Source organism: Nelumbo nucifera, chromosome 4, assembly GCF_055504915.1.
Source record: "Nelumbo nucifera cultivar China Antique chromosome 4, China Antique-T2T, whole genome shotgun sequence".
NCBI lineage: Eukaryota > Viridiplantae > Streptophyta > Magnoliopsida > Proteales > Nelumbonaceae > Nelumbo > Nelumbo nucifera.
Window position 1 is genome coordinate 55673582 of NC_142652.1, and position 15404 is coordinate 55688985.

Below are 15404 nucleotides of genomic sequence, written 5' to 3' on the forward strand. Positions count from 1 at the left end.
GCTTCCCTGAACACAATAGTCGGATTGGTAAACTTTGTGATGTCATAGTTGGTTGAGATGTTGTCATGGTCTCTTTTTTCTCATTGGTTGAAGACCTATGTCTCATTTGCTGTGATGGGTTTTGGATGGAGATGATTCAGGATTGCATGGTTCGCATGGTCTATGTTTTCTGGAAGGTTGGATATAAGGAGTCTAGCCCGTTGACTGCACAAACTATGGATGAGCTTCGTAATAGTTTAAAGGCTATAGAGGTCTATATTTCTAAGGCTGAGGAGAAGGTGGCAACTCTTCTTGATGAGGCTGCTCGTTAGTAGAAGGTACTGTCGCAGCTACGCAAGAAGCGTCAAGAGATCATGGAGATTCAGGAGAAAAGAGAGAGTTTAGAAGAAATCATCGAGATGCGAAAGGAGAGGTTTGAGGAATGTGTCTATATTTTTGTTTTGTTGTGCTATGTAAATGTCAACTATTAATATTAACAGAAATGATCTTTCTTATGAATCTATTGTCATCTTGTTAATGCATTTTTGTTATTCCCCTTCACTTCGAATTTGTCATAGTCTCGTATTGTGCGAGTGGTGCTTGGTGAATACAGGGATAGTTGAGGTATGGTATCATGTTGGTAATGCATCGAATGAATGCAGAGTGTTGGTGTTTATGTCATTGCATGAATTTTGTGTTGAGTGTCTGGTGGTGCAGTAAGTCCACGATGGGCTTGGTCTGTGAGCTCCTCGTCAGAGTGATCACAATCTTAGGTTGTGACTTGGGCCCCCCATTGGTCAGGTTGTGACTTGTTTTCATTTTAATATTTATTTGCAACTAGTGATCCGTGTGGTAAATGAGTTTCGAAGTCATACAACTTGTTGGCCAAGATTTTGATATCAACCTGCTCGGTGGTTTCCTAGCCAATCTGGTCCTCAACTTCCGGGTTAGCATTGTCGAAATTATTGGGTTGTTCTTCTGGGGTAGGGGAAAGGTTGATTCTGCGAGCAGTCATCCTCCATGATCAAGGACGAACCAGAGATTCTAATGTTTTCATCTGTCATAGGTATGGGATGGCTTTGAGCTCATCACGGGTGTTTGATGGGTTACGGGTTCATCGTAAGTCTATGGTGCATTATGGACTTCATTGCGGGCCTGTGTCAGATTGTGTGTTGCCGTGGGTGTTTCTATGGTTCCAACTTGATACCTTCACACCAATCGTAGTTGTGGTGAACAACATGTACTTACAATTATGAAAATAAAAAATGTGTAATATGATATTATAATACTAATATTAGTTAAATATTATTTTTTATTAAAATATTATTTAGTAATTTAATAATAATACCATATGTTGAAAATAATATTGTTTTAATAATAAAATTATATTAAAATAAAATAATATCAAAATCAAATAGTATTGAATATTATTTAAATGAAATGATATTATAAAATAATAATGTTATTATATTTTAATATTATGTTACCAAAATATATAAATTTGAATATTATTTTTCTATTAAAATAATATGTTATAATAATAATAATAATTAGTAATGAAACAATGAAATACTAATTAAAATAGTCAAAAGTAAAAAATAAAATAATAAAATATTATTAAAAAATAAATTTAAAAATTAGATTTATGATATAAAACATTTTAGACTAAGAAATATGGGAAATTTTCCACTTTTCCATTTTAAAAATTATATTTAAAATATAAATTATTAATATATATCCATGGTTAGGTTGTTCTATTTTGGTCGGTTTACAAATGGCCAAGGTGAAACTGATCCAATTTGGTCGAATTGGGAAATTTTTTAACCAAAACCGACTTAAAATACTAGAAAACCGACCAACTCGAGTCGAATTGATCGAGTTGGTCGGTTTCATCAGTTTCATGAGTAAACCTAACTGAAATTAATTATTGTTATTTTTGTATTATAAAAAATTTATTAAAAGTATTATATAAACTATGAATAATTATTAATTATTTAAAAAGTTGAAAATATAAAACAATTGTATACTCTTATGTGTTTCTATTAGGGTCATTTATTAGAAGACACCTTATAGTTTTACATATTTACTTAAACCTACCTTATAGTTTTCATTTTACTAAAACATTCCATATAGTTTACAACATATTTACTTAATCAACATTTCATTAATGAGTGTTTGTTTTGCCATTAGGCCTATGATTTTTTATTCCAAAAATATCTTTAACACTTTTTTTTTTGTACAGAAAACAAAATTGACCAAATATAGCCAATAGAGTGGTTGCCCGTGTCTTATTAAGGGCAAAAATGGTATTTTTATTTTTATTTTCTTTTGATTAAATTTATTTAAATGAGCATTAGGGTCAGCACTGCCATTTTCCACTGTCATCAAATGGAAGATTGATTAAATCCATTGTAAATTATAAGTGGTGTTTTAGTAAATTAAAATGCTAACTATTGGGTAGATTTTAGTAAATCCATGAAACTGTAAGGGGTATTTTAATAAATCCATTGCAACAAAGATATTTTCTCATTTTTTTATTTTTTTATTCCATGTCATTTTTGAAGCAACCAATGAAATGCACTTTACCAATAACCTAAATAATCTCTTCTCCTAAAATTTCTCCTAAACAACCTCCCCCACTATCCCCCACTTTCTCCAAAATTATCTCTAATTCCTATTTATCTTCCAAATTATCTCTAGCTCTTATTTATCTCCAAAATATAACTTTTAATATGGAAAAATGGGAAATTTCCCATATTTCTTAGTCTAAAATGTTTTATATCATAAATCTATCTTTTAAATTTATTATTTAATAATTGCACTATAATTTTTAAAATTTAATTTATTTTTTAAATCTAAATCTTTTGAACTGACTGACCAATCCAAAAAATCGACCCAAACTGGTACAACATGAGTGAGTCAATTTTCACAAAAAGTCAATCGATTTCAATTGACTAACACCCCAACCTAACCAGGTCAATTTGATTGGCCAAATAACCTACGAATGAAATGAACCAACTCATGAACACTCATAATTTCAGTTAAATTAATAGTCTCATTTATGATAAATAACAATAGTATAATCTCCAATATTATTAAAAATTTATAGAAAAAATACACAATTATTAAAAATATATTGATAATGAAAAAAATACAAAAATACAATAAGTACTAAAAATATATTAACTTAGTCAATGTATAATCTCAAATAATAGTTTAATCTCTAATAAATATTAATCAATAAGTTATAAAAATACAATAAGTACAATAAATTAAATTTAAAATTTTAAATAATAGTAGTTTAATTTCCAATAATTATTGAAAGTTTTCTGTTAAATAATAAAACAAAATAAATTTATACATAATCATTGAAAATACATTTATCACAAAAATGTATTAATTATTATTAATAAATATTAATTATTTAAAAGTTATTTTCTTGAATTATTACTTGATATAAGTGAAATTTTTTATTTACAATATTATGTAAAAATATTAAATTATTATTAATTTCAATATTATGTTATAATTATTTTTCTACTTTTCAAACATTTTTAAATTTATTATATAATTTCTTTATTTTAACTATTTAAAATCTAGTTATGTTAAATGTTTTTTATTTAAAATATTTAGTTATTTAAATACTCAAATAATATGTAAAATTTTAAAATATTAATTTTTTATTGAATTAAATTATCCATAAAATAATAATTTATACTATTATTACATAATTTAATTATTAGTTTTGTAATACATAATTTCATTATTTTGACTATTTAAAATGTAGTTATGATAAATATTTAGTTATTTAAATAATTTATAAAATATTAAAACTTTTTTATTTAAAGCTGTTACATATTATTAAGTATTTGAAAAACATTTAAATTTGTAATCCTGAAAAGCACAATTTAAATTATTAGTACATAATTTCATGATATATTTTGTAAAAATATAAAATTATTTTTTGTGTTTTTAATAAATATTTTAAAGTTATTATATAATTTTGTTAGAATATTTAAATAAATTTTAAATTTTTTAATCCAAACTTTGTTTAGATAGGTATAGATAAAACGAAGGGGAAAGGATAATCTGTAATAATTTCACTTAATAACTCTTAAATAAGTAATTTCACTTATATCAAGTAATAATTCGAGAAAATAACTTTCAAAAAAACTTAATATATATTAATAATAATTTTAAGCTCTTAATATGTATTATTATATAATTATATATACTAAAATTAATATTTATTGTTTTTCAGTAATTATTTATTATTTTTTGTGATAAATGTGTTTTCAATGATTATGTATAAATTTATTTTGTTTTGTTATTTAACAAAAAACTTTCAATAATTATTGGAGATTAAACTACTATTATTGAAATTTTTAAATTTAATTTATTGTACTTATTGTGTTTTTGTTATAACTTATTGATTAATATTTACAAGAGATTAATATAATGAGGGCGGGAGAGAGAAAGGTACAAGACATGATGCTGACAGATAACTAGCTTTCTTCCTTCGTCTCTCTATTGGTGATGTTACATTCACCTTATAACTAGTGAGATTCCGAGAGGGGAACTGTGCGATGCACAAGATTTATTAAGCAAAAGTTAAATAATAGAAATGGTCATTTACTAAACTACCCCTTATAATTTCATGGATTTACAAAAATCTACCCTATAGTTAGCATTTTACTTAAACACCACTTATAATTTGCAATGGATTATTAGTACAAAACAATCCACATAAGTGCAAAACAATGTTTACACTTAACAGATCTCTCTCCCAAACTCCATATTTCATTGAATCTTCTTGTAACAACAACACTTGAATAACCCTATATTAGTATCAATGACCTCCTCAAAAACTCTTTTGCATGTCTAATTGTTTGAGTTTGCCTTCCTAATCTTATGTTTGAACCAGAAGACCTCTCTATATACAATCTATTGCGAAGCATATTTGCTAACCTCACAGCTTGAGCAAGTTTCCTTACAAAAGAAACATCACCTTTGTTTATTTGAATAATCATCTTAAGCACAATGATCCTCTGATTTAATTCATATCTAATGTTTTCTTCTCATGACATTGTTCTACCTTCATGGAAAATATATAGGGATGTTTAAGTATTAGTTCTTGAAATTGTACAATTGTTCTAAAAGTCTTTATTCGAATCTAGTTGTTACATGTGGTGAGGCATAGATAATTATTGAGATTGTTTCAAAGTTAGGGGGACCTTAACTAACATTGTTTCATAGTTATGAAGTTATGGTGTAGAATATAAAATATAACTCAATTACAACAATTATAATTAAATGTAATAAAGACATAATGCATGCAGAAATAACAAAATCAATTACCAAAATCTGCAAGTGATATATGATATGGTATGTAATCACATGAATATGAAGTATCGACACATGCAAGATATATGCTATGTAGCCAATTTAAGGTAATTATCAGCATATGCAAGATATATGCTATGTAGACAATTTATGTTCATATTTATTAAGTTTTAACAATTTAAGGCAATTGTTGATAAGTTTTTGCTATGTATATTAATTTCCACTAATTGCTATAATTTTGGTTGAAAATATGGGTAATTTATTTCAATTATGAATACATGGAAGACAAATGCTATGTAGATAGAGAGAGAGAGATTAATTTTCTGAAAATAATTAAATAAATATTTAATTTTCAAGAAATTAATTATTAGAGTTAATTAAATATTCAAAAAATTAATTTTCCAAATATCTAATAATAATTTAAGTATTGCAATAAAATATCACAAATAAACACTTTTTTGAGAATATTTAAATAAATATATGAAAATTAAGTATTGCAATAAAATACCACAATTAAACAATTTTACTAAACTATAAGGGGTAGTTTAGTAAATGACCCTTTCTATTATTTACCTTTCGCTTAATAAATTTTGTGCATCACACGGGTCCCAAGTAGGAATGTCACCAGTGATACGGTGAAGGTAGCATCACCAATAGAGAGACGGAGGAAGAAAGCTAGTTACCCGCCAGCATCATCTCTTGTATCTTTCTCTCTCCCGCCCTCCTTATATTCATTTTATATTAATTATTAATATAAAATAAACAACAAACAATATAAAATGAATAAAAATAATAATTAATATTAATAAAACAACTCAAAAATAATAATTAAAATCATACTATCAAAATAAAAAAAGAAAACCATCAAATAAAAATATTATTAAATTAAAGTACTAGTTAAATAATATTCAAAATACCATCGTTAGTAATCAAATAATATTTAATATAAAAAATATTATTATAGTAAAACTCTTCTCATATTAAAATATTTATATTTTGCTAACATTAATATTTAATTATTGTAAATGGTGTGGTAAGGCTAAGTGCGGTGGTCTCCTTGAAGGACAAAGAAAGGCTAGGAGTCTTGGGTAACAAAGGTATGCTATGATCTTTTATTGATAGAATTGTGTGTTTGTTATGATCCACACCCCTTTTTAGAAGGGAAAATCCTGAGGCCTTGAAGGGAGTGAGTCAAAAAGGGTTTGACTCTTATTTGGAAAGGGAATCTTTTATTCGGTATCGATTGTTAGAGGGATACTACTAGGGGTTTGCCACGTCTCATGAGATCTTTCCTGGACGAAGTTTCCTTTAGTTTGAGGGTTCTCATAGTACATGTGCGCTACTTCCCTTTGCAGGTCTCCTGTATTGATGTAGCACAGGTGACTTCAGGACTAGTCTAATGTGTCCTGCTTAATCTTGCTACAAGCAACTTTGGTTGATGGTGTTTTCATCCATCATAGGTTCGCGATGGCTTCGAGCTCATCGCAAGTGTTTGATGGATTATGGGTTCATCCCAGGTCTGTGGTGCATTATAGACTTTGTCACGGACCCACATCGTCTTGTGTGTCGCTATGGGTGTTTTTGTGATTCCAACTTGATACCTGCACACCAATCGCAGTTGTGGTGAACATGTACTTACAATTAGCCCCTACTTATTGGTAAGAGTATTCTTATCAATAAGCATTTTTGTGATTGATGCGTTTTAGTATTGGTTAGATTATTATGGCCAATGTGTGGGGAAAAATTACTTTGAGCTCATTTTTAATTGATCGTTGGTTTTCTCTTGGGTTTTGGTGTCGTGTGCATGCTCCCATTGACTTTAGCTATTGAGGGGGGTTCATGAAATTTTAACCATGTCTTGGGAAAGGGTGCTACTGTTGGGTGCATGATTTGGTAATCGTGGTTGTTAAGGTTGATTGATTTTGTGTTATTACCCCCCTTATTTCTTGATAGGAAGCATTTTTGTCAAGAGACAGTTTTGGTTGTATTAGGGTTTTTAGCTCCCTTATATCTTGGCAAAAATGCTTTCTATGGGAAACACTTCGAGTGTTTACATATATGGGCATGGTAGTTTTAGCCTTCTATATCTTGGTGAGGTGTGTTTGGTTTCCAATGGCACATGTGTATATTTTTTCTTTGGAGAAGTTTGTTGAAGGGTGGCTTCTCTTCCCCTCTTCTCATTGTGTGATATTTTGATGAAGAGCTGTTGGATCTATTTCTAGGTGCTCTGTCATTCTTGTAGGTGGTACCATCCTATTTCGATTATGTATGTAGTGGGTGATAACGTTCTCCCCGTTGTGCTGGATGTATAACTGTTGGTTCATCTTGTTGCAGGTGGGTTGCGTGCTTTGGCAGGTGTGTCGGGCTTTGTGTTTCTTTGACCGAATTGGTTGCTATGTGTTGTGGCAGTTGTTTTAAATTTAATGTCCGGGTGTCCCGCTTTTTCCTAGGGATAGTAATGTAATTATGTAACGGTTAGTATTTCAGCTATACATTGGCGGGTGGCTGGTAATCATTTGTTTTATCTCCTTATGGTGCCATTTAGGTTGTTAGAGTGCATGAGACTGCTATAAAGGGTACCGCATGATTCAACCTTCGTCTCTACATTTGCTTTGTTGCTAAAGGGACTTCTGCTTAGTTTTGATTTTCTTACTTGTTTTCCTCCCTTTCGTGGTGTACTCGTATCCGATATCAATGGCTCCTTGTAGGCAGAAGAAGGCTACACAATCTAACTGCCCCTTCATTGACTTTGTGAAGGATGTGGACACTGCTGAGCTATTGTTCGAATATGAGTTCGCAAAGATTGTTGATTGCGGGAAGGGTTTTTGGCCTCCCATACCGGTGTTGAGGGGGAAAGACGACGAGTTCAATGCGGTGGAAGGAAATGAGATTACGTGTTTGTATGGTCACAAGAAGGCGTCGAGTCTACTGATGCCTCTGTTGTTGAGTCCTTGAGGCCCCCTAGCAGCTCTATGGGGCGTGCGGTTCTTGACACTTCTATGCAGGTTTCCACTCCCTTTGGTTTGGCACAGGGGGAACCTCAACCCTCTCATGGGTCCCCGATGATTGTGGAGGAGGACGTTACAGAAGGGCCTTGTACGGATGTTTGGCCTACTGTTGATGGTGTGTCTGATCCTCTTGGTGATGAACAAGACATTTCCACAAAGCTCGGTAGGGCGCTAGGAGTTGATGGACTACTACCAAGAGGACATGGTGCCTGTTGGCTTTGCGGTGCCAAATCTTATTGTTATTCAGGGTGTCCATAGATGGGAACTATTCATTGTTTCCCATAGTGTCGTGGGTACGGTGTCCCTGATTATCCAGAAGGGGTGGCTTCCTACTACTGAGTTCCTTACCGTGGTTATGAGTGCTTCACTGAACACAGTAGTCGGATTGGTGAACTCTGTGATGTCATAGTCAGTTGAGACGCTGTCATGGTCTCTTTTTGCTCATTGGTTGAAGACCTGTGTCTCATTTGTTGTGATGGGTTTTGGATGGACATGATTCAGGATCGCATGGTTTGCATGGTCCATGTTTTTTGGAAGGCTGGATATAAGGAGTCTAGCCCGTTGACTGCATAAAGTATGGATGAGCTTCTTAAGCATTTAAAGGTTGTAGAGGTCTATATTTCTAAGGCTAAGGAGAAGGTGGCAGCTCTTCTTGATGAGGCCACTCGTTAGTAGACGGTATTGTCGCAGCTACGTGAGAAGCGTCAGGAGATCATGGAGATTCAGGAGAGAAGAGAGAGTCTAGGAGAATTCACTGAGATGCGAAAGGAGAGGTTTGATGAATGTGTCTATATTTTTGTTATGTTGTGCTATGTAAATGTCAACTATTAATATTAACACAAATGATCTTTCTTATGAATCTATTGTCATCTTGTTAATGCATTTTTGTTATTCCCTTTCACCTTGAATTTGTCGTAGTCTCGTATTGCGTAAGTGGTGCTTGGTGAGTACAGGGATTGCTGAGGTATGGTATCATGTTGGTAATGCATTGAATGAATGCAAAGTGTTGGTGTTTATGTCATTGCATGAATTTTGTGCTGAGTGTCTAGTGGTGCAGTAAGTCCGCGATGGGCTTGGTTTGTGAGCTCCTCGTCAGAGTAATCACGGTCTTAGGTTGTGACTTGGGCACCCCATTGGTCAGGTTGTGACTTGTTTTCATTTTGATATTTATTTGCAACTAGTGATCCATGTGGTAAATGAATTTCGAAGTCATACACCTTGTTGGCCAAGATTTTGATATCAACTTGATCGGTGGTTTCCTGGCCAATCTGGTCCTCAACTTTTGAGTTAGCATTGTCGAGATTATTGTGTTGTTCTTCTTAGGGGAAAGGTTGATTCTACGAGCAGTCATCCTCCATGATCAAGGACGAACCAAAGATTCCAATGTTTTCATCCGTCGTAGGTATGCAATGGCTTCGAGCTCATCACGAGTGTTTGATGGGTTTTGGGTTCATTGTAGGTCTATGGTGCATTATGGACTTCATCGCGGACCTGTGTCAGATTGTGTGTTGCCGTGGGTGTTTCTGTGGTTCCAGCTTGATACATTCACAACAATCGTAGTTGTGCTGAACATGTACTTACAATTATGAAAATAAAAAATGTGTAATATGATATTATAATACTAATATTAGTTAAATATTATTTTTTATTAAAATATTATGTAGTAATTTAATAATAATACCATGTTGAAAATAATATTGTTTTAATAATAAAATTATATTAAAATAAAATAATATCAAAATCAAATAGTACTGATTATTATTTAAAAGAAATGATATTATAAAATAATAATGTTATTATATTTTAATATTATGTTACCAAAATATATAAAGTTGAATATTATTTTGCTATTAAAATAATATGTTATAATAATAATAATAATAATGATAATAATAATAATAATAATAATAATAATAATAGTAATAGTAATAATAATAATTAGTAATGAAACAATGAAATACTAATTAAAATAGTCAAAAGTAAAAAATAAAATAATAAAATATTATTAAGTCAAAATAATATGAAATATTATTAAAATAGTATTTTAGAATGATAGTAAAATAATATTCAAATATTCAAATTATATTTAAATCAATATAATATTACTAAATTAATTATAGTCTAATATTATCCTCTTATAATATTCTTTTATGTTAACATTTTTTATTATTTGAATAATCAAATTATATTCAAATAATATAATATGTAATAATGAAAATAATATTTGAATACTAAAATAATATAAAATATTAAAGTAACATTATTAAAATGTTATTGTTTTAATATTTTGAAAATAATAATTATTATTTTAATAATATTTTAGTATTATTATTTATAAACTTTTCATAAAGTATATTAAATGTGTAACGCTAATGAATAAAATGCATAAAAGGACATTTTGTGGACAAAAAATAACAATGTTGTTAGGTCTGATGTATGAAGGCTGAAAATAAGAGATACTAAAAAACAGTCTGAAATCTAAAATATTTTGCTTTTTAAAACATCGGAGGTTGAGAAAAAAAAAAAACAAGGCCCAGGCCGTTTATCCTATTTATTAATGTATTTGTAATGTCTAGATGTTGCATATTGAACATTTTCAAAATTTGAAACTACTGTTTTGTATTTTTTAACAATAGTTTAAAAACCAATATGGTACAATATGTGTTGTTTTTCTGAACATTAAAAAGGACCAAATTATTTGAATTTAAAGTATTACATTTATAGCTTCAAAAACCAATTTGATACGCCATGTGACATTTTGAACCAGGGTTGTTCATGGATCGGTCGGTTCAATTACATACTATTTTAGCAACCAAACTGAACATCTCGGGTTGGCTTATTAGCCAACCGAAACCGACCCAAAACTAACACAAACCGATTAAAAATAATGCTGTTGGATGCTCGGTTAGGTTGGTTTTAACCGAACCGAGACTACTTTTTGTTTTTTTTTTTTTGTATTTTTGCTGTTTATAGGTTGTAGCTTGGGGTTTTGTATGAAATGACATGAAAATTGAAAATAAAAAAGAAAAGGGAAAATCATTACAATTGGTACAGATTTTTCGACATTTGTTTTGATAATAAATAATTATTTGAATGTTTTAATCAAATATCAAAATACAAATTTAATGGAAAAGGGATAAAGAATTAAACAATGAAAGGAGTTGTACACATTTGCCTAAAAATAGGCCTAGGGGTAGGGGCTAGGATTGCAGGCCTACAAAACTTGGTAGGTCATGTCATTGTCTTCTGATGTCTTAGAAAAAATACTTTACAAAACATATCACATCTCACTATATACAACCGTCTGGGTCAGTTTTGCTCGATTTGTAAATTTAAAAACCATTCATTTATGTCTTTAAACTGAGGCCGACCGAAAAGTTAACAAAACTGACCAACTCGAATCAAGTTGAGTTGGTCAGTTTGGCCCGATTCATGAACAATCCTATTCTGAACCATGATTTATAAGAATTGTAGGAATTTTCTCATCAACGTGTATCCAAAGAATATCACAATAAACCCACATGTATTCAAAGCATATCACAATATGCATACATTTCCATGCTTACTGATACGATGCACAATATGGCAAATGGCAATATCAACATTACACCATATATGTATACCAACATTTTTGGAAAGTGTGCAAATACAAAAATATTCAGTTGAAAACCTTGTATACAATATTTTTAAACGTACTTGTGTTGTACATATTTTTATTTGCACTCCTACTAATCAGAGATAACCACCAGTTTCAGGAGACTGATTTGTTCTTAGAAATCATAAAGGGGCCTATGTCTTTGCTAGAGCAACTCCACTTAACAAGATACTCGCACTTAAAGCTGAAAGCCTAAAACTTAGGTTCAAAATATCAATACAGCCAATATGCTAGTAGGGGCATATCGGCCTGCATCAAAGCTGATTTCTCCTTTTTATAGTTTTTTTAAACCTGGTTTAGAGGTGTCAGTTTAAGGCATGTCTAACCGCTGAACAAGGTTAAACCCTGAAACACCCTTGTAGGAGTAAGGGTGTTCACAGTTTGGTTAACTAAACCGTGGGGTATTTTTTCAAACCGAACCGACTTGATTGATTTTTTAAATATCCAAACCGAAACCAAACTGATACAACCGGTTAACTGCGGTTTGGTTTTTCGGTTTTTTTATGCACTTCAAAAAAAAAAAAACTAAAATTGTCAGTGGTTGCTGTTAGTGCCAAATTTTTCATGAAGATGGTGTTGCTGTTGGTGCCAATACTGGTCGGTGGTGGTGGTTGCTGTCAGTGCTGACTGTCGCCTGAAGTGAGAGCTTGAAACTTGAGGTGGTGCCTAGCAGAGACACAAAGAGGGGAGGTGAGAGAGAGAAGTCTGTTCAACAGGCTTGGTGCTGCTGTGCAGCTGTGCTGGTAGTTGGCATTGGACCATTGGTGCTTGCTTACCAGCAAGGCGGGGACTGGTGTTGCCGCTTGGGGCTACAACTGTTTCCGTGCTGGTGGTTGGTGCGGGCCCCAAGGCCATCTGGAGTGGGGATTGGGGAATACGAAGAGTAGAAGAAAGAGAACTGAGAGAGTGAGAGAGACAAAAGAAAAAAAGTAGAAAACTGAGAGACTGCCACTTTGCCAGATTGGCAATGAGGGGAAAAGATAAAACATAAAAGAGAACCAATGGGCGATGGAGACTGTCAAATTGGCAGTTTGGCACTGCTGAACTTTCAATTGAAAGTTTCAAATTTCAAAGAGAAAGGATTGCCAAACTCTTTAATTTGAATTTCAAAATATATATATATCGATCGGTTCAGTTAACCGTTAGTTTCAACCAATTTTTTTATTCAATTTCGATCAGTTTGTCGATTGATTCATTTTTTCAACAATGTAAGAGCGTATCAGGAAGCCCTCCGATATGGCTGATATGGTCCGGTACATATCAAAATTTTAAACCTTAAAATTTCAACAATCAACATGTTTTGAGGGCATCAAATTTTCTGTCGACATAGGTTCTGTACTATATAGAAGGCGATGCATTAAATGTTAAGTGGCCTCTTTGGATCCTCCATGGTGCACTAGGCACGTAATTGCTGATTGCAGAACATTATTGGCTAGCCTGAAGTACTCGGTTTATCAATTGTATCCCTAGAAATCTAGAAGTGCAAATACCGTGGCTCATCTAAATTTGTTGTCTCAAAGCCATCTAATTCGGTAAATTAGCTGGTTGATACTGTTCCGACTTACCGCTGAGATGTATTCCGAGTACAAAATGATTGAATGAATCAGCCTACTTTAAAAATGAAAAAACTAAAAAAAGAAAAACCTTAGCCACCAGTCGGATTTTAAAACATTGGTTCTAATGTAGAGTATAGACAATTTCTTACAAAACATACAAATGAATAGCAAAATTTAGACAACAAATAATCCATGTAAGATTTAAAATGCAAATTTCTTAAGAAACGAACCCCTGAACCACGTCACGCAGACGCTTCTGAACTCACTGTGCATCTTACGCTCTGAAAGCCCAACACCTTGTTAAGTGCACCGACATAGGCACGGACACTGGAAACAACTATATCCATCCCTGCCCCAGTTCCACTAAAGAAATGAAGGAAAAAGATGAAAGGATGTTAGTAAACTAAAGAATTCAAGATTAACAAGGGAATGAGTAAACGAGTCGTATGAAGAATGAAGAAATCTATGAGCTTGTCAAACCTGAAAGTACGTTGAGTTATTTGCCCCGAAAGAGCATGCTTTACTGTATGAGCATCCTCTCCACGGATTACAACTCGTGTGGAGGCTATTGCATCAATTCCTTCTGTAACTGCGTTCATGGAGTACTCAACAAGTGTTACAGGTATCTGCAATATAACAACAAAATTGAACTTACAGTTGAGAAAGTGAGTAGGGAAGTTATAATATAATAAATTACTTTACCAAATATGATGATAGATTATATAAAATTATTATAGCAAAAAATATTATAATAAATTAAACACCCAAAAACATGAAATTATCATTATATGTATAGAACATATTACATAATATATCATTCATACATGCGAATTAGCCAGTATAAATAAATACAAACAGTTAGGCAAATGATACCAGAAAGACAGTAACAGAAGTAATTTGACCAATCAAAGCACTCCTGTGAATTTTGATGAATACCACCTGATTGATCACCCCTTTTATGATACCATTTGGCTCTAAGTTTTTCAGGTATCATAGTCAAACATTACAAATTACTGTATTTTTTATTTTAGGTTAATTTTTTAATAACACCTATATCTATGCACATGCATCTATGTAAATATGTAGAATGAAGCTGAATTTTGATGGAAGCTTTCAAGGTAATCCAGATCCTTCTAGAATAAGTGTAATAAGGGACAGGAATTAATCAATCAAGGTCCTATATTTGGGTCCAATAGGGACTGGAGACACCCTAAAAGCAGAAATTACAACTGTATGGTATGACACTAGTAAAGCAGGTACATTTCAGATGGTTGTAAAACAAAAATCAAGGTGTTTGGACTGGCAGACAGATTCTGAGGGAGATCGGATGCATTGCTAGGGAGGTTGAAGCAACATTTTCTTGGGTCAAAAGATCACAGATAGCTTGGCAAATTTATTAGTCAAGCAAGGGATCACTAGAAATCAGGTGATTTGGGCTATAATATAATAGACTCTTTGGGGGCCAGGCTGTGTTAGTCTGGTGTGTAAAAAAATGCTGGGGTTGCGTGACTTTATTTTGATCGACTGGGGCTGTGATATACTGATATCCATACTCCAACTTGAGGGGGATTGTTAAGAAGGGTGTAAAGTAGAGTCTTTGTGTCCTGTCATCTTTTTTATGTTACAAGTATAACATTACAAGTCTGTCCCTGTTTAGTCATCTGTCCCAACTTAATTAGGGGCAGATTAGTCATTTATACTCTATCTTAAAGTAAAAATATGATCCGACCACCAGAGGGAGAGACAAATTTCTCTCTCCTCTCTAATTTCTTCCCTTTCCCTTTTTTCTTCTGTTATGCTTGAAGACTGAATAGCATTTAAAAGCGCAAACAAGAGAACAACTTTAAACAGAATAGGTTCACC

The 15404-nt window shown here is 32.0% G+C and overlaps 1 protein-coding gene across 2 annotated transcripts in view; it reads right to left on the reverse strand.

The window, feature by feature from the left end:
* Window positions 1-13646: 13646 nt before the first annotated feature.
* LOC104610141 (2-isopropylmalate synthase A-like) overlaps window positions 13647-15404 on the reverse strand; it is a 90919-nt gene continuing 89161 nt past the window's right edge. For both annotated transcript variants that reach the window (XM_010276628.3, XM_088903248.1), the window contains 2 exons: window positions 14022-14167; window positions 13647-13904 (listed from right to left, as the gene is read on the reverse strand). In XM_010276628.3, coding sequence (XP_010274930.1) covers window positions 13784-13904; window positions 14022-14167 — 267 coding nt within the window. In that variant the 3' untranslated portion in view covers window positions 13647-13783. The remainder of the gene's footprint in view (window positions 13905-14021; window positions 14168-15404) is intronic.